The sequence below is a fragment of the Megascapheus bottae genome, chromosome 8 (assembly GCF_031878675.1).
Source record: "Megascapheus bottae isolate mThoBot1 chromosome 8, mThoBot2.hap1, whole genome shotgun sequence".
NCBI classification, from domain to species: domain Eukaryota; kingdom Metazoa; phylum Chordata; class Mammalia; order Rodentia; family Geomyidae; genus Megascapheus; species Megascapheus bottae.
The window spans coordinates 9646625-9673010 of record NC_143516.1 but is presented as its reverse complement, the minus strand read 5'-3'; the positions used below and the strand labels follow the sequence as shown (position 1 = coordinate 9673010).

Below are 26386 nucleotides of genomic sequence, written 5' to 3'. Positions count from 1 at the left end.
TTTACAATGACTAAATCTGTCACCCATTTGCTATAGAATTAAGATTCAAGTCTGAACTCATCCCACACATGAGATATAATCCTAAGTGGCAAAAAAAAAAAGCAAAACAAAAGACCTAAACTAAGTAAGCCCTAGAGCAGAGTAACTGTAATTTACTATTCCTCGACATTTGTATGTAAATCAACATTTTCAAACTCAGCAAAATCTCTTCCTAATGTCTCACCTTGGATTCCAGTCGCAGTTGTCTTAGCTTTTGATCAACAAGTGGGTGCACTCACTGCATGCTATATCCTATCTTGTGAAGACTTTTTAAGAATAGTTTACAGTTCCTAAAGCATTAGAGAATATAGTACTTCTGGCATATCTGAGTAAATACCAATGAACAGAGGGTTGTTCTCATCAACTTTAGCTCTGTCAGATCATCTAAAGAATGAGAAAATTAACTCCCTCATGGAATAAACATGAGTACAAACAAGACTATAGGAAGACCTGCACTGTAACTGTCCCAACAATATTCACTGAAGACTCAAACGAGCAGAAAAAACATCTCAGTAAAACAGAGGAGGGCACATGAAAGAAAAGACTCAATCAAAAACAGATTCATAGAAGGGCACTGCTGACTCACATCCATAATTCTAGCTACTCAGGAGGCTGAAATCTGTGGATCGTGGTTTGAAGCCAACCCAGACAGAAATGTCTGTGAGACTCTTATCTCCACTAAACTGCCTCAAAAGCCAGACATAAAGCTGTCGCTCAGATGGCAGAGTACTAGCCTTGAACAAAAGGAAGCTCAGGGACAACACTCAGGCCAAGTGTTCTCAATAAGGTCTCTGGAATTCCACTAGTTTATTTTAAGCTATTTGAGGAGATTTAACCAGTTTTATGAATCACCAGTTTTATGAATTCTGAGCCCAGTTTTAGGATTTGAAGTTAAATCTTCAACCAACACATCCTTAACTATTGTCATGAATGTATGGACTTTGGACAAATTCAAAAAACATTAACCTCACTGAATTTTAAACTGTGGTGAAGTCATGTTTTTCAAGTGCAATTCAATCTGAAGTTCTTTAGAACAGAAACTTTAAATTTTGACTTATCCTTAAGCATTGTGGGTGTGTTTTCACATTGACAGGAGTATTCAGGGTTATAGTAGAGACTGGAAATCCCTTTAGTCTCTGAGGCCTCCTTTGCCATTTTAGAGAACCACACTGAGGTATAACACAGGGCTAACATTGAACTTCAAGCCGACCTGGAGTCACTGCTCTGTGGGTATGTCAGGGTGCCCACCTTGCATAGCCCATGGCAACACCAGTTTAGAGACATGGGTATCACACTCACACACAGCACAGGGCAGGAGTTAGTTACCTTGGTTACATTGCTTAGCGCTAGATACTGAGAAGACAGCTGCGACACTCTGTGCACAAAGCTCTTGCTGGCAGCTTGTCCTTCCCACAGCTGCCGAGCTTTGTCTTTCAGCCTGTTGAGCTGAGGCTCATAGCAGTGGATTTCCTCAAGGACAGACTGAAATGCACAAGCAGCGAGTTACCATCCAGATGCTGGGAAAAGCACATGGCAGACGGAGCTCAGGCTCGAAGGATAGGGAAATAAAACATTCTGATGGATGGAGAATTTCCAAGCAACACACAGTGGTGCACTACAGGAAGACAACCAATCAGATCTCAGAGAAAAGGCAGATAAACATCTCATTGGTCAGGAAAGAGGAAAGGAGGCACTGTGCCTCCAGATGCCGTCACATGTAACTCTAGGGTGCCCAGCATGCATGTGGTCTTAGGTTGAATGGGCAGAGGAAGGGATGGGGATGTTTATCACACAGTTGACTGGTCTCATCACCTGGAGCTTCTGCTGCTCTCTCCTCTTCGCAGGCAGATCATACAGGCGGTTGCTACTTTCCTGGACCAGCTTCTCTGTTTTGCTCAGCCAGTTCTGTATAGGCTCTGCACTTACTTCGAAGTCTTTCATTTGGATCTTTAGATTCTGCCAAGTTTTAGATAAAATGGGGAGGGATGCCAGACCAGAGTTATTCATTTAAAGCCGATACATATATAATTTATGTTATGTCTCTTAAAAAGTTGGTTCTGATTATTAAAGAGATAAATATGTGCTCACTGGCATTATTACGACTTCTTCCACAGATATTCGGGAGATGGGGAGGATATTGCTTGGAAGTGTGACAATAATGTGATGTAGGGTGCCATTTCACTTTTGCAAAGGTACCTGCCATCTCTGTCTTTTTCTCTGGTTTTGGTATTTGAACACAGGGCCTTGTGCCCACCCAGTTTGCTTGCTCAGCTGGAGCTCTACCAGTTGAGCCATGCTTCCAGACTAGTGTTTGACTGGTTATTTTGGAGACATACTCTCCCAAGTTGTTCTGCCTACACTGGCTTCAAATCATGATTCTCTGGATCTAAGTTTTCTGAGTAACTAGGATTTTAGGTGTAAACCACCAGTGTCCAGCTGTGGGTTATTCTTTATAAGGAGCTAGAGTAAGATGAATTTGAATGTGTTACTTATGATTCTATATGAATCAAAGAAATGCTTGAAAACTCATCAGCAATTTAAACAGTTTTGTCTAAGCCTAAGTCCATTCTTCTCCTTCCCTTCCCTCCCTCCCTTCTCCTTTCTTCCCTCCCTCCTTTCCTTCCTTCTTTTTGACAGGGCTCACTAAGTAGCCCAGACTGACCTCAAACTCACAGTTAAGGATCAAGGTCAAATTACACTGTTTGACATTTTCCTATCTGGCTTTAATCTTGTTTTTCTTGCAAAACTTCATGCCAATATCAAAAAAATTCCTGACATTCCCATTTCATAGTTAGCACTAATAACATGCTATGTGCATTCAGTTTCTTCTATGTGAAATTCATGTTACTCTTGGCAAATTCTAAGAATGATTAGGTGTCAAGGTTCCATTAAATATCACTTCTCTGGGCACCTTCCTTAATTTCTTCAGTGCCAGCTGCCAATGAATACCGGATCCCAACCCAGAACACATCTATATTATATTACAACTGTCTCTCTCTCCCTAGAGATTGCTTAGCCTTCCAGTGGTACAGCAAGAGACTAGCTCTCTTGTATCATTCTTGTAGTACCTAGCTCATTCTGGGCATTTATTATCTCTTCATATTAGGAAAAAAGGGTAGAAAAGTGGAAATAGATCAAATAAAATGATTATGCCTGTCATGAACACAGGCAGATTAACAAAGCAAGTCATTCCCAACCTACTTCCCTACTCTGAGGCACTTTTTTTTTTCTTGACTGTTTCCTAGAGCCCTACCACTTAAGCCACACCACCACTTCTCGCTTTTTTTCTAAGTATGTGGTACCAAGGAATCAAACCTGGGTCTTCATGCATGCTAGGCAAGCACTCTACCACTAGGCCAAACTCCCGGGTGGCACTTCTTGAACAAGATAATCTTGCAAGCAACACTGTATGTATTAGTACATAACCCAGCCCACGTGTGGGAGCTCAGGCACATCGTACTAAGGACTCCCAGAGGGTGAAGGGTGAAATTCCAAGCACTCCACTCTGGCTGTCCTTTTAGTAAATTGGGACTTCCAGCTGCTTGATCTTGGAAAAGAATCGAGGAAATGCCAAGTTCTCTTTCTAAACAGCAATTCTCTATTATCATATTTTCTTTCCTCATTACTTACCGTCATCATCAAATCATGGACCAACCATTTCTCTCTATTTTCTCCTGAGAGAAGAGTTGGTATACAAAGTAGAAAAAAAAATTAGTGCATTGTAGCCTGATGCTATGTTTACACTTAACTGGAGGAAATTAAAGGGCAGAAGCATTGTGTCTTTGCACACTTACCTCCTACAATCAGTCTACCCCCTGATACTGCCTCGTTTATAATCTGCCTTTATTCTACTACCACAGACTCCAAATGGGAGACATCTCAAGCAGAAGATGGAGTACCATGCTAAAATGTAAAGCTTGTTCTCCCTCTGGGAAAGCCTGTGGGCAAATCTGTGAGGATTTCCTCCACTAAGGGGAAGCCACCTAACTCTTCACCTCAGTTGACACTCTTAGTTAGGAGGTACTTATCTCAGTTATCATTTGCATATGAATTGACTAGTCCCTTGCTAAGAACAATGACCAAAAACCATTACAAGGTCCTGTGATTTACTGACCCTGTGACTTAGGGTTCATGGCCATCGACAGTGAGTTACATAGACCATACCTCTTGGGTGGACTCTATCATACCTCCAGGGTAGATTCCTTCTGGTGGAGATTTGAATGGAAATTTTTCCAATCTTCTTTAGAAGTTGTAGCTTTGGCCTGGATGCTTTTTGCTTTTTCTTTGGTCAGCAGAGAGCTCAGAAGTTCTGCTTTGGAGAGCATCATGTTAAGCTTGTGCTGTCCATTTTCACTTTCTGACAAAAACTCCTGCAAAGAAATAGGACAGGAACTACCAGAAGATAATCTGTGGTCTAAAATCCTTTCACATATGTGTGTGTGTGTGTGTGTGTGTGTGTGTGTGTGTGTGTATTTCCCAGTAAAATCAGAAGAAGTAAACTACTTGTGATTGCATGCATTCATTGTACCCCTAATAATCAAATTATATTTTATTTATCATTGCAAAATTATGACTTCTTTTTCCAATATGCTAGAGCGCTATCTTATCAACTATTCACAAGTTGATAATACATAAATAAACCAAGTGGTAAGTATGGTGATGTTAAAGAGATTAAGAGAAGGCCTTGAGGACCTTGAGAACAGGCCATTGGAGGAACTTCTTGTTTTCATGAATAGGCTTCCTGTGAAAGGCTGATACCTTATAATAATATTTTCAGGTCATACAAAATTATTAATATAGGCAGACAGGTCACAGGAAGCCCATGAGAGACCTATGTGTCTGCTCACAGGATATATATGGTTCTTGGGCTGGAAGTTCCCTACTGTGGTCACCTAGTGACCTCCTCCTCTTGTTATCTTCCTGTCTGATGACCTGGTTGCTAGTTCCTGGTATGGATACCATTTCCCATGAGGTCCTTCCAAGAGCTGAGCAGATTCCACTGCCTCAGTCTTGAGCCTTCAGCATTGTGAAGGTCTAATGCTCTTTAGAATGTAACCTTCTTTGGATATATCATTAGAGTCATAAGTAGAGAGATGAATAGGACATTTGTTCTAATAGATGGAAAATTTGTACAAAAAAAACAAAACAAAACAAAAATCTACACTGAGAGTTACAGAAAAGATTATCTTGAAAAACAGCTCTGGATTTCTCCAAACTTGTGACTGAAGTTCCAAAGTTCTATTCCCTAGCCTGGGGCAAAGCTGAAGGAATTTCACAGAAGCAAAATTCCAGAGCAAGAGTTGTCTTCTGGTATCAGGAAGAAAGAATTCAAAAGACTGAGGTAGATAGGGGCGAACCTCAGGGCATGAGCACTTGCAGGTAGCTTTCCATCTACATTTGACATCTAGGGGAAAAGAATAAGAGCGCTGTCAAAGCAGCTAGGGCATAAATACACACACACACACACACACACACACACACACACACACACTCACAATTAAGAATGGCAATGCAACCACAGAAGCTGATTGGACCTGAGAGTTCTGCATGACACTGCATTATGAAGTTCCTTCCAGTTAGGCGAAGAGAAGAATAGAAAAGGGACCCAAACCAAGAAACCAACACAATATCCCTGCATTTCATATATCAGCTCTGTGACCAACACTGAGAGTCATAACCCTACCTAGCTGGTAGGGCTAGAGTGAAAATACAGTGAAACATCCTACTTAGAGTGCTCAGGCACCACGCCTGCTCCTTAAGGAAGACCTTTATTACCTCCTAAGCCACCAAAGTACACAAATAATACAACGTGCATATGAATAGATGAACTTCTGTTTCATCATTTCAAGGGAAATTTACTTGAAACTCATTTTTTTGATAAAATTTTAAAGTGTGATGGTTAAAAAAAAAAACCTAGCGGCACCTTAGTTCACTTTAGTACTATGATTAGAAGCAATAGAAAAAGACTCTCACCTGTATTTTTTGAAGACTTGCTGAAACTTCATTAATATTCTGAGGTATATCAAAACATTTGGCAGTAGTGATTTTCGCATTCATCAACCACTGCTGGAAATCCCTGTAGGCCTTTTGAAATCTGTGCTGCAAAATCTGTTCTTTATTCTGGCAGTTCTTGGATGCTTGCAAACAAAGACTGAACACATGATTTGAAAATTTAATGAAAGGAAAACCAATTGATTAAAGTAATGCTTTCTGGAATCAGCAGTTCTTGGGGGATGGTTCTTTAATTTAGCAGTTATTTAATGCTTAGTGCTTTTATTGAAACCACACTCTAAAATAAAAACTTTAATCTCTGTGGCTTCTTTGAGTTTTTGTTGTTCTTAAATATTTTAGAATAGTCTTGCTGTGCTGCCTAGGTGGCTCTCAAACTCACAAGTTCAAGTGATTGTCCACATCAGATTTCTAAGTGGCTGGTACTACAGGTGTGTGCCACCATACTTAGCACAGCATCTACTTTGTACAAAAATATTCTGAAGCCAGGTGCAGTGATGTGCAACCCGCTTCTCTCTAGGCAGAGGCACAAGGATCACTGGAGTCCAGGAATTTAAAAGTCAGCCTGAGTTACACAATGAGATCATCACCCAAAGGAGATTCAAACTTACCAATTATAGTCTTTAATTAATCCAGAAACTTTTCCACTATATGGGCTCAGGTCCCTGGAAAATCGGCAAAGTTCATTCAGTTGAGACTTGAGCTCTTCTGTCACGGGCTCTGCCTTCTTTAGAGCCTCCAGGATCTCCTAATAGAAAGTAAGGAGAAAGAAGAGCAAGCACTGAAACTAAGTAGTGTCCCTATCTTCATATATGTCTGCACAAATCCTATTATAAATGATTAGTGAGGGATGGATCGGCACAGTACATTCAGAGGATGAATGGAGCTTGTTCTTTAGCCCCCACTTGGCTGATTCTTTTCTAGCCCCAGGCAGACTTCCAACATTGAATATAAAGTTGGTACATGCTGAAGTGAGCAAAGGATTAAAGTGAGAAGAAAAGACATTATAGACTACATTAATAAATAGTTGGACTAGACCAATTCCATGAGGGATTGGTCAGAGGTGAAGAAAGGTTATTTCAAAGTGTAACATTATATATATATTATATATATATATAATATATATATATATATATGCCTCTCTTCCTGGTTCCCTTCTCTGTATCTATTACCCTGGTAAGGTATGCTTTCTCTATATATATATTTTTTTGCCAGTCCTGGGCTTCTGCTCAGGGCCTGAGCACTGTCCTTGGACTTTCTCATGGCTAGAGCTCTATCACTTGAGCCTCAGCACCATTTCCGGCTTTTTCTGTGTATGTGGTACCGAGGAATCGAACCCTGGTCTTTGTGCATGCTAGGCAAGCACTCTACCACTAGGCCAAACTCCCAGCCCCTCTATATGATTTTCATATTCGTGGTCCTCTTCTGGGTGCAGGATATCTTTGAGAATCTTCGGTACTGTAGGTGGAATGGTGGTCAGTTGTTTCAGTTCTTATCATGGAATGATTTTATTTTGTCTTTAAATGTATCATTCAAAGCTCTCTTTGATTTTAGGGTTTCTATTGAGAAATCTGCTTTCATTCAGAAAGTTTTCCTAGGTAAGTGAAGTGTGGTTTCTCTCTGACAGGTTTTAGTCATCTTTCTTTGTTTTCTATGATGTTTTAACTGTAATTGTCCTAGAGAGGTTCTCTTCTGGTCTGATCTGTTGAGTATTCCAAAGCTTTCTCATATCTGGATGGGCTTTTCTTTTTTTTCAAAACTTGGGAATTTGTTCTGCTCTTATTCTATGTGCCTTTAGCTATCTACTCTTCTCCTTCCTCAATACCTATCAGACAGATATTTGGTCTTTTAATTGAGTCCTGAATGTCTTTGTAAACTCTTTTCAGAATTCTTGGTCTGCATTGCACCACACCCTCTGTGTGGCACGACTGAGTACCCACAGATGCCTGTCTGAAGTCGGAGCACCATTCTGCCCCTCCATTTGCATCCCCCGTCACCTCCATTCCTAGGACATCCAGGTCTGGTCTCTATTTTCACCCCTATGCATGTTGGCTCTCACCACCTGGGGCCCCTGCTCACATCTTCAGCATTTCTTTCTGGAAATGGCCCAATATTCTTCTAATTCAAATCCTGTTCTCCAGTCTCCTCTCCCACATCTCCTTCTTCAGTAAGTTTGCATCTTGGTGTCTTTCCTCCACCTTAGCTACCTAGATGAGTCACAATCATGCCTCAGGAATTAGAACCAACACTAGCTTCTCCTCTGCCCTGCTTTGCAGCTGTGGCTTCACAGGGGCTGGCGAGCATAACTGACAAAGCATCTCCTTTTCTTTCAGACGTGTCCTTCTACTTAGACCTATCAGGAGAGGTGGGATGGGGGCCTGGTTTGTGCATTCTTTACTCAGGTCAGGGCCTGAACTGTGTTGAATACATTCTAATTCTGAAAACTCTTAAACAGCAATTAGAAAGTTTCTCTCTGAAACTCCAAAGGCTAAACCCCAAATAACTTATTTGACAACCTATTTAACCTTTTCTTTAAGGAACAACACTGTAAAATCTAAAGAAGTTCTTTTCACTTACACTGGAAGTGCTGAGGTCATTTAGAAATTGGGTGACATTAAAAGTGACAAGATTTGGTCAAAACTGTACATTAAAATAAAAACTCAAGGCTAGGCATGGTAGCTCTCACTGGTAATCAGCTACTTGGGAAGCAGAGACTGAGAAGGTGGAGTTTTTAGGCTAACTATGGCAAAAAGATAGGAGATCCTATTTCAATGAATAAATCAGGCAACATGGCTTGCGTCTGTAATCCCAGCTACGCAAGGGGCATAGAAAAGCCTAGCCTTGGGAAAGCATGTGAACTCTTAGCTGAAAAGCAAGTAGAGCAAAAATGTATTGCTGATATGGCAAACATGGAAGAGTTTCAAGTTTTGGGCTGGGTTCAAACCCCTGTACCATAAAACTAAATAAATAAGCATTTTTTTTTGCCAGTCCTGGGCTTGAACTCAGGGCCTGAGCACTGTCCTTGGACTTTCTCAAGGATAGAGCTCTACCATTTGAGCCTCAGCACCACTTCCGGCATTTTTTTTTTCTATGTATGTGGTACTGAGGAATTGAACCCGGGTCTTTATGCATGCTAGGCAAGCACTCTACCACTAGGCCAAACTCCCAGCCTAATAAATAAGCATTTTAATAAATGAGGCATAAGTATTAAAAATAAATTAAAAACAAACAAGTAATTTTAGCAGAGATTTTCCTTATATAAATTCTAATTTGTATTTTACACTTTTGATTTAGTTAAGTCCTAGAATACATTTTTTTCTTCTTACAGCCAAGGGAAATGTCTGCATTATTAGTACACTGAAAACAACAAACTTAAAAAAAAGTGTAGCAAACACAACACACAGGATGTTCTACAAACACCATGTTATAAAGTTTATAGATCATTCATTCTTGTGTTTAAGGATTTCTTGAGCTCCACCATTCAAATGAATAAAATAAATCTTCGTGGTGTTTGGAGATTATTATTATGATTGCCAATGATGACAGACTTCTGATATCCAAACATTGCTATCAGGAGCCCAGAGCCCAGGAAAACATGCTATTTTATAAACATTATCTTATTTCACTTATTTATTTTATTTCTGTTGGATCTTGGAGCTTAAAATCTGGCCCTGGGGGCTGTCCTGAGCTCTTTAGCTCAAGTCTACCACCCTACCTCAGGAGCCACAGCACCACTTCCTGTTTTCTGGTGGTTAATTGGAAATAAGAGTCTCTCGGTCTTTTCAGCCTCCTAAGTAGAAAGGATTACAGGCATGCCCCACTGCTCCCAGCTTAAACATTATTTTAATCAGACTCTGGTAGTTCATTCCTGTAATCCTAGTTATTCATGAGGCTGAGCATGTAGTAGTAGGAAATCTGTGAGACTCATCTCCAATTAACACCCCCAAGAGCTAGAAGCTGAGCTATGGTTTAGTGGTAGAGTGCCAGCCCTGGGCAAGAAAGCTCAAGGAAATTACCCAAGCCCTTAGTTCAAGCCCTGAACTTATATCAAAAAATTTGTCTTACGCCTTCATTACCATTTTATATAAAATGACATTATTAGGAATAGAATATATATGATATTATTAGGAATAGAATGTGTGAGACACTCTAACAAAGACCCAGGTGTGGATGGGGCCCCAGCAGAGAAAGAGGGTGGCCATTGTGAATTGTCAGTGTAACTGATCACATGTGGCATTACATGATTGTGTGTGGGTGACAGCCCAGACCCCTCACACTCAGCATCACTAGCAATGTGAGCAACAGCAACAGCAAAGACAGTCATGCCATCAAGGCCTAACCAAATCTTTCTCTTTCTTTCCTTTTGTCAGTCATGGGGCTTGAACTCTAGGCCTGGGCACTGTCCCTGAACTCTTCAGCTCAAGGTGACCGCCTTACCCCTTGAGCCACAGAGCCACTTCTTTTCTAGTGATTAATTGGAGTCTCAGGTCCTTTAGTGTCCCAGCTGGCTTTGAACCATGATCCTCAGATCTCAGCGCCCCTCAGTAGATAGGGTTACAGGCGTGAGTGACCATGCCTGGCTAACCAAATTTTTCTTTAAAAAGGGTCTGGGTGTTGTTAGTTCATGCCTGTAATCCCACTCAGGAGTTTCAGATCTGAAGATCACAGTTCAAAGCCAATAAAGCAGGAAGATCCATGAGACACTTGCCTCCAATTAATCACCCCAAACAAGAAGTAGACCAGTTACCAAGGAGGTAGAGTGGTAGCCTTGAGCAAAAAAAAACCTCAATGCAGGACTGGTACAGAAAGAGAGAAAGGAAGAGAATGAAAAAGAGAGAGAGCAAGAAAGAAAGACAGTGAGGGAAGGAAGGAGGGAAGGAAGGAAGGAAGGAAGGAAGGAAGGAAGGAAGGAAGGAAGGAAGGAAGGAAGGAAGAGAGAGAGGGAGGGAGGGAGGGAGGGAGGGGAAGGAAGGAAGGGAATGAGAGGGAGGGATTGGCACTCATATCCGTGAGAGGAAAAGAAAATAAAACTGAGTCAAAACATGGAAATTAAAAGGAGTTTAAAAACACACTGTGACTGACTTTCTCATAATCAGACAACTTGGATATATTTCCAACTTCTTTGTCCTTACTTTACAGAACTAACTGCTGTGCCTTAACACATGAAAACAAAACAATCTAGAGCAGAAATGATTATAAACTTATTTTTATTGAAAGCAAAACAATGCTGGAAAATTCATGACTTTTGTCTGGAACTGGCTGGAACTGTTTTGAAATGATTATAATATAAATAGAAGCAGGAGTTGACTTCACTAAACTTCCTTTTAAGGACAGTCATGATTGTGAGCATTCTAAAACTGCAAATACTGCAGAAGCTTTCGAAGGTACTGCAGGGCAGTGAAAGAAAAGGTGAGGATTTCTAACTTCTGCTGTCTTCACTCCTGTTTCTGCTTCATTTCCTCACTTTCTGGAAGAACTTGCCATTTGTTTTTGTTTTAAAAGACCCAGAGGTAATCAGTGAAGGCAGACGATGTTGTATTAATGCATATTAACAAACTCATAAAAGCAGAGCTGTCAAAACCACACCAAAACTCTAGTCAGGATGACGTCGCCAAGTTGTACTGAAACAGACTACTTGATGTGTCTTTCAAAGCCATGGGTTGTTTGAAACAGTTAACTGGCAAGAAAACAGCTATGACTACTTTGTCTATTTATGCCTCTACCCACAGGCTAAATGGCTGAAGCAGTATTACAGAGTCTTGCACCATAAGAAGGAAAATAAAATGCCTTCACTTGTAATATGTTTCCTTCAGGCCTTAATATCTCCTCCCACCACAACGCTCACAATACTCTTTTTTTTAAAAACCAACATGTGGTTTCTGAGAAAAAGAGAAAGATCAGACTTTACAACTTTAATTACATAAAGTACTTCTTTCACTTCTGAAGATTGCACGTCTCCTTTTTCTAAGCAACTAAAGAAAGGCAAAACAAGCAAAGAAAATATTTTACCATAACCACCCATAGAAAACAGGAAAGCAACTTACTCCTCCTTTCTGCCAGCATTCCACAATCTCCTGATCCGTGTTCTTGCCCTCCAGGAGAGTTAACTGCTGGGCCCAAGTCTGTAGCAGGGCCCCAAACTCTTCCAGGGCCTGCTCGAGCTGAGCCACTTGCCCTGAGAACTCCTGCTCCGAGAGGGCCATCTGACTGACCAGATTCTCCAGGCTGCTCTGTGTCTCCAGGAGGCTGTCTTCCCACTGCTTCCAGTCGGCCCGCAGGGCCTGCATCTCGGTGTGCAGGAGCTCACACCCACTGGCAGCTGTGTTCTGTCTCACTGCAGGGGCCAGGGACTCCACTCGGCCCAGGCGGCTGGCCCCGATCTCTCTGGAATCTATCAGCTCCTGTAATGGAATGTCACCATGGAAACCAAGGAGGCTGTGAAGCACTTGGACTGCAAGTTTTCAAGCATGTGCAGAGGGAACTGTCCTGCCAGGAACTTTAAGCAAATGAGCACAAGGACCCAGAGTCCGTGGATCCACACACTCCAGAGTTACAGCAGGGGAATGCTTTGGGGAGAGCTTGCACTAGTGGTCACAGAATCCAGGATGTCTCAACACCCAGTCACCCCAGACCAGGCCTCTGCACTCAGGCACTGGTTGACTTAGATCTTTTCCTGTAAGGAAGTGAAATCTTATTTCCTCTAAATGGATGGACTAGTGAACAGGGAATGTGTTTCCACTTACAGACTCTTATTTATTTTCATCCCACCCCCCACCCCAAGAAAATGGATTAAAAATCACATTTCAGTTCTACTGGGAGTCAGACTGATGCAGCACAACAAAAACAAAATGAGCCCTTCTTAATGGGCTGATACCTGAAGTAAATAGCTTTATATACTTTATAAACTGACCTAATGAAAAGATTAAATTTAATCTCTTGTCTGTGTTCATCTATTACTGCTATTTCTACCTTTAAAAACTTACAAGGTGAGCTAGGCACTGGTGGATCATACTTATAATCCCAGCTACTCAAGAGGCTGAGATCTGAGGATCATGGTTTAAAGCCAGCGCAGGCAAGAAAGTCCTTAACACTATTATCTCCAATGACCCACCACAAAAGTTGGAAGTGGAGCAATGGTTCAAGAGACAAAGTACTAGCATTGAGCAAAAGAAGCTCAGAGATAGAGTACAGGCCCCGAGTTCAAGTTCCAGGATTTGCACCAAAACAAGCAAGCAAGAAAGCAAGAAAACAGACAAAAAAACTCAGGAGGTATTTGGTCAATAAAAAAATGCCTTGCTAAAACTAAGTAATAAATTTCTTTTTTTTTTTTTTGGCCTCTTCACCATTCCCCCAACCTGATAGATCAAATTGTGCCTGGTTATTATTGATTTCTTGTTGTCTACCATGAAAGTGTGGACTTTCCTAGGGTGATGATTGATCTACTGACTCTTGGTCCAGACTTGACCTTCACCTTTGGCCCCCTCACTTTGCCGCTCCCTAGCCAATAAAGGAAAATTACCCAACCCACTGAATTTTCACACGTTCTAGGTGCTAAGTCTGATGCAAACTATTTTGTATGACTGGCCTAATTTAGTCCTCAAAGCTAAATTAGGCCTCATTTCCCTGCGCTGTAGCGATAAGCATATTTGCATGAAAACAGATGAATATTCAAAATCATCAATTCTACTAATCTGAATTTTGAATAATATCAAAAAGGAACACAGATAACACCACACATTGCTCACAAGTAAATAAATCCCTTTGAATTGTTTTCTTAAGCCTCAACTATACTTTCAGTTACTGAGGAGTGAAACAATAAGGGCTAATCCAAATGAGGAAAGACAACTTTTTCATAACACCCTCATCCATCAAGACCTCATCAAAAGTAAGCCAGCTGTGTTTAGAACCTATGAAATGGTGTGGTGTGGTATTATTTTAGTAGTATACTGGTAGTAGTAGTCTATGTTCTAACCTTAATTTTTGACAATTTTTTCTGGATGGCCGATGAGTCCCCAGACATGTCTGACCAGCGATGAAGTTCTTCCTTTGCTGAATGGAGCCAGTCTGTGAACTCCTGGACGGCGTCTAAGTACATGAGGTGGTCCTTAACAATCTCTTCAGCTCTTCTCATTTTCTCCTAGGAAACAAGGGAGAGACGAGTTAGGAGACTCCATGCATTGAGAGGCCTCACAGGTCTACTTTATCTCAGAAGACTCCATTCTTATTCATCCATGTTCTCTGAGGTTACTATCTTTTTTTTTTTTTTTTTTTTTGGTCATTGTGGGGCTTGAACTCTGAGCCTGTTGCTGTCCCTGAGTTCTTCAGCTTAGGGTTACTGCTCTACCAATTTGAGTCACAGCACCACTTCTGGTTTTTTGATGGTTAATTGGAGATAAGAGTCTCACGGGCTTTCGTGCTGAGCTGGGTTTGAACTGTGATCCTCAGATCTCAGTCTCCTGAGTAGCTAGGATTACAAGTATGAGCCATCGGTGCCAGACTTGAGACTGCTATTTTAAAAAGACATTATCAAATCTTCAAAATCTTTAAGGAAGCAGTCATGGTTATTCTGTAAGCATAGGGTAAAAATCCATGTTTAATAAATGTTGGCTAATATCTCTGTAACTGGATGGAGATGAGTTTTAGTTGAGTTTTCCTTTAAAGATAGGAACTCTTCACTTAGGGTCTTTCACTTTGCTGGCAGAATAAGAATTCCTGGACACGTAACAATGGTTAAAAAAAAAACTTGGAACTTTATTGAATAAGTAAATGAGCAGGCAAGCACAGATGAAAAGCAGACAGAAAGGCAAGGGCACACTCTAGCAGAGTGTGGGTGCTCTTACAAGGAAAGAACGAAAGACACACAGGTTCAGAGACACACACCGACATATACACAGAGACACACATGGAGAGAGAGACATACAACTCTTTGCCATTGGGGTATTTATATGATGAGGCAAGGGGGTCTAGCTTAAAGTTATGAAAAGATAGGTGCTTTTCCTTTCTCTAATCACACCTGGTGTTACTTTCTGAGTTTCCAGGCAAGAATGCATCCTGCCATAAGACAGAGATCCTTATCCTTGAGATAAGGAGGCAGCCTGCTATCTGCATTTGGGGGCAGGAGGTAGCTTAAGTTTGGGAAAGTATTTTTTCTCAGGAAGACATACATCCTGTCAGATAAGTGTTACTTCTTGGTGTGAGGTATTAATTCTGTTGTCTCTCTTTGAAACAAAGATGGCACATCTGTGTTTCTAAATATCATATTTCTGATGAGTTGCCTTCACCAGGCCTCAGTTTCCTCAGGTTATCCTGCTTCATAATGACCCATTTAATCTCAATTAGGGTAATAACCATTCTTATTATTCAAGCAGCTCTTACTATTAGCTTGCGATAAAGTGTTCTGCTCAGCACTTTAAACATAGTTTAGTTTCTCATCTAACTCTCACCTCAGTTCTGTGCTCTGAATATTGTTAGAATTACTATTTAACACCAAAGGATGTACAAGTTTTAGACACTAGGTAAATGTGCCCAAAATCAGACATCCAAAAAGTGTCAAAGCTAGAAAAGGGTACCACTGATTAAGGTGCATTTTAAAATTTTAAATTGACCTATTGGATTGTGACCCCTTTTTACAACTATTGAACAAAACTTAAAGAGCCACAAAATTAAACTTAAAGTGAAAGCCACATTGTAAATGTAGGTCTTTCTGATTCCATGGTTAAAGCTCTTAGTCATTATGAAGATAAAAATAAAGGTTAAACAGACATTTGTCAGTCACTGTGGAATCAATAAATCAGAGTTCCCAAAAGCAAACCAAAGCAAGGATAAACAAAAGCAAAATTCTTCTTGACACCATTGGTTCACTCAGCTCCTCTTAGAATGCTAGGCCCTGGTGGATAGCAGTTACCAGCCAGACACCATTTTCTTAAAGGAAGGTCTTTAAGATTCTAGCTCTACAATTCATCAGCAAAATGCTGGACTGGAGGCATGGCTCCCAGCAGCAAATGTGAGTAAGAAAGCCTATCCCTTCCCATCCACCAACCTTGACAAATTCTTTTAGTTTCTGTGACATTCATAACTATGCAAAAGAAAAATTGTAAATCAAACTGAAGATTTACATAGAGAAAGAAATAATAGCCAGGTGCCAGTGGCTAACATCTGTAATCCTACCTAATTATATGAGGTAGTAAACACATTACATGATAATTATACGATAATTAATTATATGAAGTAGTAAATACACGTGTGCACGCGTGCACATCTATCTGCTTGGTTTTTGGTAGATCCTCACTGTGTAGGCCCATCTGGCCTTGAATTTCTCCTGCCTTGGTTTCCCCAGTGTGGTGTTAAAGGTGTAAGCTACCACAGCCAGCTAAGTAGCTTAGATTTTGGAGAATAAGAAAATGTAATTTTACTGAGAAAGGAATTTTAAACATGATTAAAACTCTGAGAGGTAAGTAAACTTGCATATAATACAACAAGTTCAGCACAAGAAAAATGCCTTTCAACACTCATGCCCAGGAAACTTCACAAGCCACACATCAAAACAGACTCGGACTAAAACCTAAAGAATCATCAAAGACTGCCAAAAGAGAATGGCGCTGTGAATTTCAGAGGTAGTAAAGCACGAGCCTTTACTACCTATGTTTGTGGAATATGTCACTACGAACACCATGCAAGTCATTTCAGAGAAGCCAGATCTCCCATTGCCTAACCCACTCTTTATGCTTCCTCTAGGCCTTGGAGCTTTCTTGGAGTTAAGACTCTGACTGACCTTGGCCACAGTGGTTATGTCCTGGAACTGAGTCCTCAGCTCATCCTGAGTGATTTCCTTGAAGGAGTCATCCTGGGTCTTCTCGTACAGCTCCCGGCACTGTAAGGGGAGGCGCTGCAGGGCCCCCATCCATTCCTCCGCCTCGGAGACAATACACTGAAAGTGGTCCAGCACGGAGAATTTCTCCTTCAGGCTTGGCTGCAGGTGGAATGGATGTTCTACTTTTTGATCCACTGATTCCATCCACTGCTCCAACTGGTTTTTCCGCTCTAGATACTCATTCCACTGGCCAATCACAGACTCAAGAGTGCTAGAGGGTAACATCACATATTACAAAGATGATGCTCACTATCATGGGGAAAATCAACCTCTGAAGTTAGCTCGATCATATATTCTTAGAGGCAAAGAATGTTCTAGAATGTCCAAATCGATGTCACTTGTCTGGAAAACACCCAGACTTGCCTTCTTCTATAGTGTCTTTTGAAAACTTGTACATTAATAATTCAACCTGAGCCAGAGTTTTCTGAAAAGTCTCCTATTCTCACCTTAGAGGGCAAAAAATATTTTTTGTTTCAATATTTGAACACTGCTATTGTTAACTAAGTGGTTGTCAAATGTAACTTCTTATTGAGGTTAGGAAGCCTAAAATTTGCTTCGTGTATTTCACATTTTATTCTAACATCTGAAATTACTCACTCACATTTCTATATAGTTTTAAGAAGCTGGCCTACCACCATACATTGGGAAACCTAGTTTATATTCCAGTATTTTGTGACAGAGTAAGACTTTTTTTTTGTTATGCACTAGGAATTATTCCCTTGATTTTTAAAGTCCTATTTACTTTGAGAATCAATCACTGCTTGCGCAGAAACAAAATTAAATTACTCAGAATTTAATGTAACTATTGTTTATTGTATACACTGCAACGGAATGTTTTGTTTTGAGGTGCTTCAGTCTGCTACTCATTTATTTATCATGACTGTACTGGATATCATTCCGTAAGTGCTTTGACAATATAGAGAATTCTTTCTTTTCAGTAAAAGGATTCTTTTTTTTTCTCGTTCCCCTGCCCTCCTCTCTCTCCTTGTCTTTCCTCTTTCTCCTTCCTTCTTTCTGAGTTATTTTTTAACTGATGAGATAAGACACATATTAACAGGGAAATGATATATTAGCTACATGCATCTCTGGTGTAGTGTTTAAGTCAAGCTTGAAGGTACTCAAAGCTGTCATTTCTTCATGGTGCAATCTTTCAGGTAAGTTCCTTCTTGCTTTGTGAAATGTGAAGGGAAAATTGTTATGAGAAGTTACCCTACTGTGTGTTAGCAACCAGAGAATTTCTTTTTTTCTTTTTTTTTTTTTTTTTGGCCAGTCCTGGGCTTAAGCTCAGGGCCTGGGTACTGTCCTTGGACTTTCACAGAATTTCTTGTACTACTCTAACTATATCTTATACCAATATGTTGACCAGCCTTTTGCAATCTTGTCTTCCCCATACTCTCCATGATTCTGACCGTTATATTCTGAACTTCTTCTATGTCTGGAGGACCTCCTACAGTACTACAAAAGTTCTCCCATCATTCTGGATGGGCTGATATCTTGCTTATGAGAATGCTCCATATTTTGTAGGATGTTGGTTATGTGACTGACTCTTTGTTGCCATTTGGTACATCTCCATCATGGTGAGAAATAGAAACACTATACATTTGCTGCAAGCGTTGTGTGCATTGACTCACTTCCAATTGAAGAACAGAGTGATACTTGAGCTCCGCACACTGCCAACAACGCAATTTTCCACATTTGCTATTCAGAAATACAAAGTTAAGCAAGAAGTGTGTTACTTTGCTTTGATGACACGAAACGAAGTATTTTCTTGAGCCTATCTCATATGTAAAATTCCATGAAAGATACAAGGGAGGTGTAAACATTTAAACAACCAAAATCTTAGAAACAAAGCAAGCTAACCAACCAAGGGCCACAGCAGCAATGCAACATAGATAAAGGCTAGTGCTCACAGGATCAGCAAAAATAGCACACTTTGCAGCCACCCCTGGTCTCCATCTTTTTAAGTCACTGGGGTGCATTTAGGCAAATGATCACTAACAATAGACTGTGTACCTATGAGCCTGGGCGGAAGAGCTCATGATGTCAGCCCACGTGGATTGAAGGGTCTGCAGCTGAGCCTGAACTGCCTTCTGGCCTTCTTGGTTGCTGCTTCTCAAGGCCTGCTCCCCTTTGCCAATAGCCATGTTCAGCTTCACTTCTCCCTCGCCCTTCATCAGGAGAATATCCTGGGAAGTAAGAACAAATACATGTTAGTAGGAATATGAAAGCCTATATATACAAAAACATATACATACATATATACATTACACACACATATAGATGTATGCTTCCCATACATACTGCTTCCCGGGATGGTAGAGTTCACTACACAGTCAAAACCTATACTCTAGAACCTGTCACAATCTAATACTTAGACATTATACATGGGAAGTCTGAGAGCCAAATGTCAAGGTCAAATTAAATTGATAGAAAACTGGGCCAGTAGCCCAGAAATTCTAATTTGGATGACTGGTTATAAAAAGAGAAATTGAATTATTTTGACATACTGGTCAAGAGATTAAGTATCCCCTGCTTTCATTGCCTGTCAGATTGCTCTATCTCAAGGTCACCTTCACTCACGGCCTGCACTCTAAGATGCTGGTCTGCCTTGTGCTTCCAACATGTCCCTATCACACACTGCAAAGAGCTGTTCATACTTGGCCTCTCCAGCTACACCATGGGATCCTAGAGAGAATACCAGTACCTTAACCACCATATTCCCAGAAGCTTGCATACTGCCTGGAACAGAGAAAGCTATCAGAACAACAAATGTTTCTTTTTCTTCTGATTTTTTTGTCCTCTGCTCTACCCTTTTCCTTTTCCCTTTTCCTTCCTTTGATTTTCTTTCCTTTCATGTTTTCTTCTTTTCTGTTTTAGACAGAGTTTGTAGCCTAGGCTGGCCTTGAACTCATGATTTCCCCTGCCTCTATTCATGCTTTGCTGGAATCACAGGCATGTACCATCGTACCACAACTGGCTTAAAGATGTTTCATTTCAAAGGGGGAATTGGGGTCTCCACGGGCTTTTTGCCCAGTGTCTCCACTTGTACAGCTCTCCTTTGATGCTCCTGGAACAATTCGGACAGATCCATCCCGCAGAAGCTGAGCAACCCATTGCTAGTCTGGCTGTTCCTCACCTACCTGTATCTGTGCCAGCCTTCTCTCCAGGGCGTGCTTGCTGCCCAGTGTGCTCTCCGCACTGGCAAGTCTGTCTTGGACATCCTTCACCCGGGACCACATGTCCTGCAGCGCTTCCTCCAAAGCTTCATGTTCCTGAAGGGCCCGCTGGCAGCCCCGCAGTCTCTCCTTGGTTATCCGGAGTAAGTTCTGGTAGCTGGTGAGCAGCTGGGAAGACAGACGACCTCCCTTCCCGGCACCATGGCCTTCGTCGATGAGAAGCTGTCCCCTCTGGGAAAGCTTATCAAGAGACTCTCTAAAAAGAAAATAGATGTTTTTGGTCCAGCTAATTACAACATTCTAAAGCATGGGGACATTGACAAGTGGTTGCTGATATTGGAGCAAAAAAGAAAAAAAAACCCCTTCTGTTTCCTATTTCCTGGCGCTCATTTCAATAAGTCTTATTTTGAGTGATGCACATAGCATTGTGTCTTCGTGTTCCTCATGTAGGAGAAATGTACTTTTCACCTGACTCCTATAACTGTAACCCTTCCATGCATCGTCTTTGCAATAACAATAAAAAGTTTTTAAAAATTAAACTGCTAGAAACCTAACTGGTTCTTTGCCATCCTACATGGTCACTGGATGGAGTCCAGGCCTGTTGAGGGATAAGAGGCAATTTATGCTGTGCCCAAATCCAAAAAACAGTGGCCAAGCCTACCACCTCTCTAGAAATGTATTGGAAAGAACAGGCCCAGACTTCTGGTCTCAGATCACCTGCTCCATCTGTGCAATCCTGTTGAATAGTCTGACCTGGAAACCCTCCCTCCCTCCCCGCCCCCCGCCGAAATGCACACTCTGCTGCCCTGTCCACACATGTGGGTGATGCCTCCTTTGTGAATACCTCCAGCTCTCCTGCTTCTCTCTCAGCTCCAACTTTAGCCCGCTGTAGACCTTGTGTTCCCAGGAAGCCAGGCCACAACCCTGGGGAGAGGGAGCTGCAGGCTTCCTTTCCTGTGCCTTCTACTTCTGTCTTGCTTTGCAAGGTGCCATCCATTAAGGCTGTCTGGTGCCATATGCCAGTGATTGCCCCCTTCATGTTCTCCCAGGGCCCAACAGGACATTGGGTAGAGATACAGAAGGGGTTTTTTAAAGGGCTATGGCAAGGGTTCAACCCGTGGTCAAGTGCTCATAGGTTCTCTCTGTGTTCGTGATCATGGCCACTCACTCTGGAGTTAGCATTATTTGGGTGAAGGGAAAAATGCCATCACAGAATGGCTTGGTGCCCTTTTTACAGAGTTCTAAAAATTCTTTTCTTTAATGCAAGCTAGCTAATCGTGTTGTTTCTAAAATTACAAATTGACTATAATTACATACATTTACAGAGTACAAAATAGTGCTATTTTTTAAACAATGGAGACAATAAAACAAGTGAATTCAATACCTATAATACTTAGGTTTTGTGCTGAGAACATCTGAAATTTGTTTTCTTAGCATTTTTCAAATATACAATTTTCTGAGTTTTTTTTAAATTACATAAACCATTCTGCCCCATAAAACACAAATGAAAACAAACCCAAACAAAACTCTTATATTCTGCCAAACTGGGATTGTATACCCTTGATTGTGATCTACTTCTGTCCCCTCTGCCTAAAGTCGCTGTCACCTCTGACCTAGAGAACTTGAAACTCTTAGCCGGGGGATTCCTGTGTGGAGTGTGGAGATGTCAGAACACAATCAGTTGTGATTCTGAGATGGAACACAAAGGCATCTCCTCCATCTATTATTTTCTGAGTGGTATGACATAGACCCTACACTGTGCGCCACTGCCACAGACCACACCTCCTCTCATAGGTGCTTCTTCTGCTTGCAATGTGTTTGGAGAGGTTGGGGGCAGGGGTCCATTCTGCGAGAATGTGAGCTAAGTAACAACTCAAGACAAGAGGTTTCATTAGTTCCTACAGGATGAATTCCTCTTGGATGATAAAAATTCTACGAGTCTCAGGTCTGTAATTTCATATAAGGTATCGTCTCTAAATACATAAAGCAATGGAAATGTGGTAAAAAAAAAATCTCCCAGAAGGTTGAGAGGTATAGCACCGTAGGTATGATAGAAGCTAGGTTGCTCAGGGAGAGGAATACATGGGAGTGGGGAACTCACAGTTGTGGGTGTTACGGACGAGTGTTGGATTCAGTAGGAAGATCACAAGGGCAAAAAAACCTCAAGAAAGACCATGTGCTTCTCTAAAAGCCACAGTATTAAAACAAGGAGCAAAAGAAGAGATGGTTAATGGTGGGAATTTGAGTCACTTGCTTCAGTGTAAGAGAAGACATCAGAAGAAGACAATGAAAACCATAGATATATGTAGCATTTAGAAAGTCTGAAAGACAGAGATGTAGGCTGGCTTTTGGTATATAATATCAAAACAGGCAAAATAAAGGACAGCATAATTTTTTCAAGGTTAGATATTTAGACTGATGTTATTACTCTGCTAATTCTGTAAACTTTTCCTGTTTTTTCTTGCTCTCTACTAGAAGATGTCACTAAAGATGATGAAGACTTAAAGCCCCTGAAGGGTTCACATGATGTCGAAGACTAGTAATTATCACACTTGCATGACCACAACTGCAGGGGGCTTCCTTATCTTTGCATTTCACATCTGCAGATTCACTCAGCAATGGATTGAACACGCAGCTGTACTGAACATAAGCAGTCAGGGGTGGGGCATGAATTTAAGGAACAAAACAGAACACTTAAATAGAGTAGAGCCTGGAGCCCAGATGGGAAATTCAGCTTGGGAGTGGAGCCCTAGAAACAATGAAAACAGAAAATACAATGGAGAGGAGCATACAATGACAAGGAAACTTAAGGATCAAAACTTTTGCTTCACTAACAACAGCACCAGATTGAGCGCATAGGAAACAGAACTGGAAGCTACCGTAGTAAAGAATACATGGAAACTGAGATTCCCTACACTTTTAAAAATCTTTACAATCATTGTGAATTTGTGACGTTTTTTCATATCATCGTCACATTATATTAATTATCAAAAGAACTCCAGGGAAATAGTATTCTTAACACCATCTTAAAAGGCTAAAATCAAGAGTTTGAAGATGGAACTGAGATTCAAGTGAGTTTTCTCATTTCCATTCTATACTCTGTTCATAAAGACCTTTGTCAAAATAAATTAATTAATAAAATTCAATAAGCCAAGTCATTTACTTTAAAATACTAGTATAGGTGCACAATCATTTGTGCGTCATTCTCAGCAAAAGGAAACACCACCAAAAACAACAATCAATGAGCCAATCAACAACCAAGCCAAAAACCAGCCCACCACTCTAAATCTCTGTACTGTACCTGGCAGCCAGAAGCTCTCCCAGAAACATTTCAATTTTGTGAACTTCATTTTTCTTCTCAGAGATATTTTGTTTACTCTCTCCCAGGTTTTCTGTTTTTAACCTTTCTTCCATTTCATGGATCCATAAATTTAGTTTTCTGTGTTGATCCTCAAAGCTAAAAAAAAAAATGACTTAGTGAAATTCTCTTTGTAAGTTCTAATAGCTAGGTTCTGGGATACCAGGATTTTTCAAGCTTTAAAGGAAACTCAACAATAAGCCTGTCTATATTATTACTCATTTAAGTAACAAAGTGATATATTGTGTCACAGTATTTTTTGAGATATAATAGGAAAATAATAAAGTCATCTTGTTGAATTGATTTCACAGCTGGTGATTGAAAATGAAATTGCATTTCCATGTCAACAGGTACCTAACCTTATCTCTTAGCCCAGACACATTTCAATTGGGCCCAGTAGATAACAGGCTCAGTGGAAGCCAGAGAAAGAAAGGAAAGAGAACTGTCTTTCTCTCTCTTTCTCTCATTCTTCCTTCTGTCTTTCTCTTCCTTCCTGCCTTCCTCCCTCCCTCCCTCCCTCCTCTCTTTCTTTATGTAACTCTGTGTGGCCTTGAACTCACCATTCTCCAGCTTTGGCCACCTGAATGCTAGGTTTATTAGGTGTGTTCATCACTCTTAGACCCTGTCTTTGTTTCTTAAGAAAATTTGAATTCAGCACAAAATCTCTAAGTTCTTATAGCAATATGAACTCTCTAAGAAAGTCGACATTCATTTAGACCTCAGAAATATGATTTGCTCTTTACTGACTTCTTCCCCTGTAGGGATGAAGATGTTTTATCTTCTAGTTTTATATTATGTACAATAACGCATATTATTTTTGTAACCTTGATGCCCAGAATTCAATAGTTGTTTCTGCCATGAGTTTACCCCAGCTGATGTGGACACAAAGAAAATAGGTTGGATAACTTACAAGCACTTTCATTTTTCGAAGCTCTTAAGATTGTGAGTTAGACAATTTGACAAAAATAACATGCAATTATGTCAACTACAATGAGTACTGAGTATATTTCCTTAGGTTTTATTTTTCTAGAAAATAAAGCCATGTGATAAATTCAGGTACTGAGCAGTCAATCATTTAACCAGAATAAATCTGTACTTAATTAGGTCAAAAGATATTATAATTTTACGTTCATCATTTCAAGTATCTCAGCTCTGTGTGTGATCAAACCTGCCTTCATAAGCACAACGTACCTCCCCAGCTCTGAAACACAGTCTTGAAGGGCCTGTTTGTCTTTGAGACACTGTTTGAGAAACGCCTGAAACTCTTCATTCACCTTGGTGATTTGTTCCTGGATGCTGCTGACTATTTGTTTAGGCAAATGTGCATACAAAGTTTGTCCTTCTTGAGTCACCATATCAAGCTTACTCTGCCCATCACTGACCGAATCCAAGATGTTCTGTTTCAGGAGGAAAAGATAACATGAGTGAGACTCTAGAGCTCAGCTGAGATAGAAGAGCAAGACCAGAAAATCAGAAAAGGAATTGAACCCAGGTCTTCGTGCATGCTAGGTAAACACACTACCACTAGGCCAAACTCCTGACCTACACCTTCTTCTTTAAAAAAGAAAATGAAACCTCTTTTATAATAGTGATAAGAAATAATTAGCCAGGCACCAGTAGCTCATGTCTATTATCCTAGCTACTCAGGAGGCTGAGATCTGAGGACTGAGGCTCAAAGCCAGCCCGGGAACTAAAGAACGTGACACTATGATCTCTAATTAACCACCAGAAAACTGAAAGTGGCTCTGTGGCTCAAGGGGTAGAGCGCTAGCTTTGAGCTGAAGAGCTCAGGTATAGCACCCAAGCCCAGAGTTCAACCAACAAGAAAAATAAAGTGTTAAGAAATAAATACAATCATATATACCTTTACCATTCTACAAATTAAAACTGGATTTTGTGTTCCATGAATCCAAGGAGTAGCCAATAAGCAAATCAAGTGACAAAGGGAATTAACAGTTTTCTAACTCTGAATTGTTCTCTCCAAGACTTTTTTCATTGCCTGCCTCCATCTGATTCAAGAGCCCAATTCTACTGGGGAAGAAAAGAAGATCTGGATTCGAACTGGTTTAGGTCCGATGGAAGGCATGAGACAGGGGTCTGGGGCCCGGACGATGCTAGATTGACTTCCATACCTGAAGATCACAGAGCTTGGCCTCTACAGCTTTGCTGTCACCAGTTCTGTCTGATGATTCCTTGGCTGCTGCTTTTGCCCTAAAAAACCACTCCTGGAATTCCTGCAAGGAATCTTTAGAAAGAAACAACAATCAAGAATAAGTCACACACACTAAGTGAGCTTTGAGAATCACCCCTGTTCCCCAGCATGTAACCCCATACACCTATAAAATATCATGAAATGAAAGTAGTCATGGAGGAACCAATACAACATTCTCTAAACAAATGTTCCTGGTGGGATGAGCAGGTAAGAGAAGAGACTGTGAATCGTTTTATAGTCCTGGAATTCCTGCTTTCCCATCTGGTTTCCTTCATTTGGTTCAGATTGTATGAACGTAAAGGGAGAAACAGTCTAGCATAGAAGGCATTATCATGGCGTGGAGAAGAACCCTTTCTCCTTTACACTAAGAGAACTGTTCTGCATCCTTGTAAGAGATCAGGCATGGTTGTGTGGAAGCAGAAGCAGAAATGTGGGATTGGCAGTTCCTAGAATATGTCATTACCCTGCTTGTGGCCTCTTCGAGTACCCAGGCTTATAGTGATATTTCAGCCTACAATATAAAAGCTTCCATACAATTTGGGAAGTGACTATTTAGAAATCCTGATGAAATTCAGAAACATCAAAATGCTAGCTTTCTATTTTCCCCAGGAGAAAAAGGACAAATTCTTCATAGGGCAAAGGTCCCCCACCCAACACTTCTACTGTTCAAACCCCAAAGCACAAGTGAATTTAAAATGCCATCTTTCTGGGACTTTTCCTCC

General features: G+C 40.8%; 1 protein-coding gene across 1 annotated transcript in view; it reads right to left on the bottom strand.

Annotated features, from left to right (window-relative positions):
* Syne1 (spectrin repeat containing nuclear envelope protein 1) overlaps nucleotides 1–26386 on the bottom strand; it is a 364140-nt gene that overhangs the window by 179170 nt on the left and 158584 nt on the right. The window contains exons 49-61 of the mRNA XM_090337945.1: nucleotides 25585–25697; nucleotides 24644–24849; nucleotides 23396–23551; nucleotides 20059–20350; nucleotides 18932–19104; nucleotides 16820–17129; nucleotides 14021–14185; nucleotides 12093–12449; nucleotides 6660–6796; nucleotides 6013–6190; nucleotides 4227–4409; nucleotides 1852–1995; nucleotides 1366–1521 (exon numbers count right to left, since the gene is read on the bottom strand). Coding sequence (XP_090194071.1) covers nucleotides 1366–1521; nucleotides 1852–1995; nucleotides 4227–4409; nucleotides 6013–6190; nucleotides 6660–6796; nucleotides 12093–12449; nucleotides 14021–14185; nucleotides 16820–17129; nucleotides 18932–19104; nucleotides 20059–20350; nucleotides 23396–23551; nucleotides 24644–24849; nucleotides 25585–25697 — 2570 coding nt within the window. The remainder of the gene's footprint in view (nucleotides 1–1365; nucleotides 1522–1851; nucleotides 1996–4226; nucleotides 4410–6012; nucleotides 6191–6659; nucleotides 6797–12092; nucleotides 12450–14020; nucleotides 14186–16819; nucleotides 17130–18931; nucleotides 19105–20058; nucleotides 20351–23395; nucleotides 23552–24643; nucleotides 24850–25584; nucleotides 25698–26386) is intronic.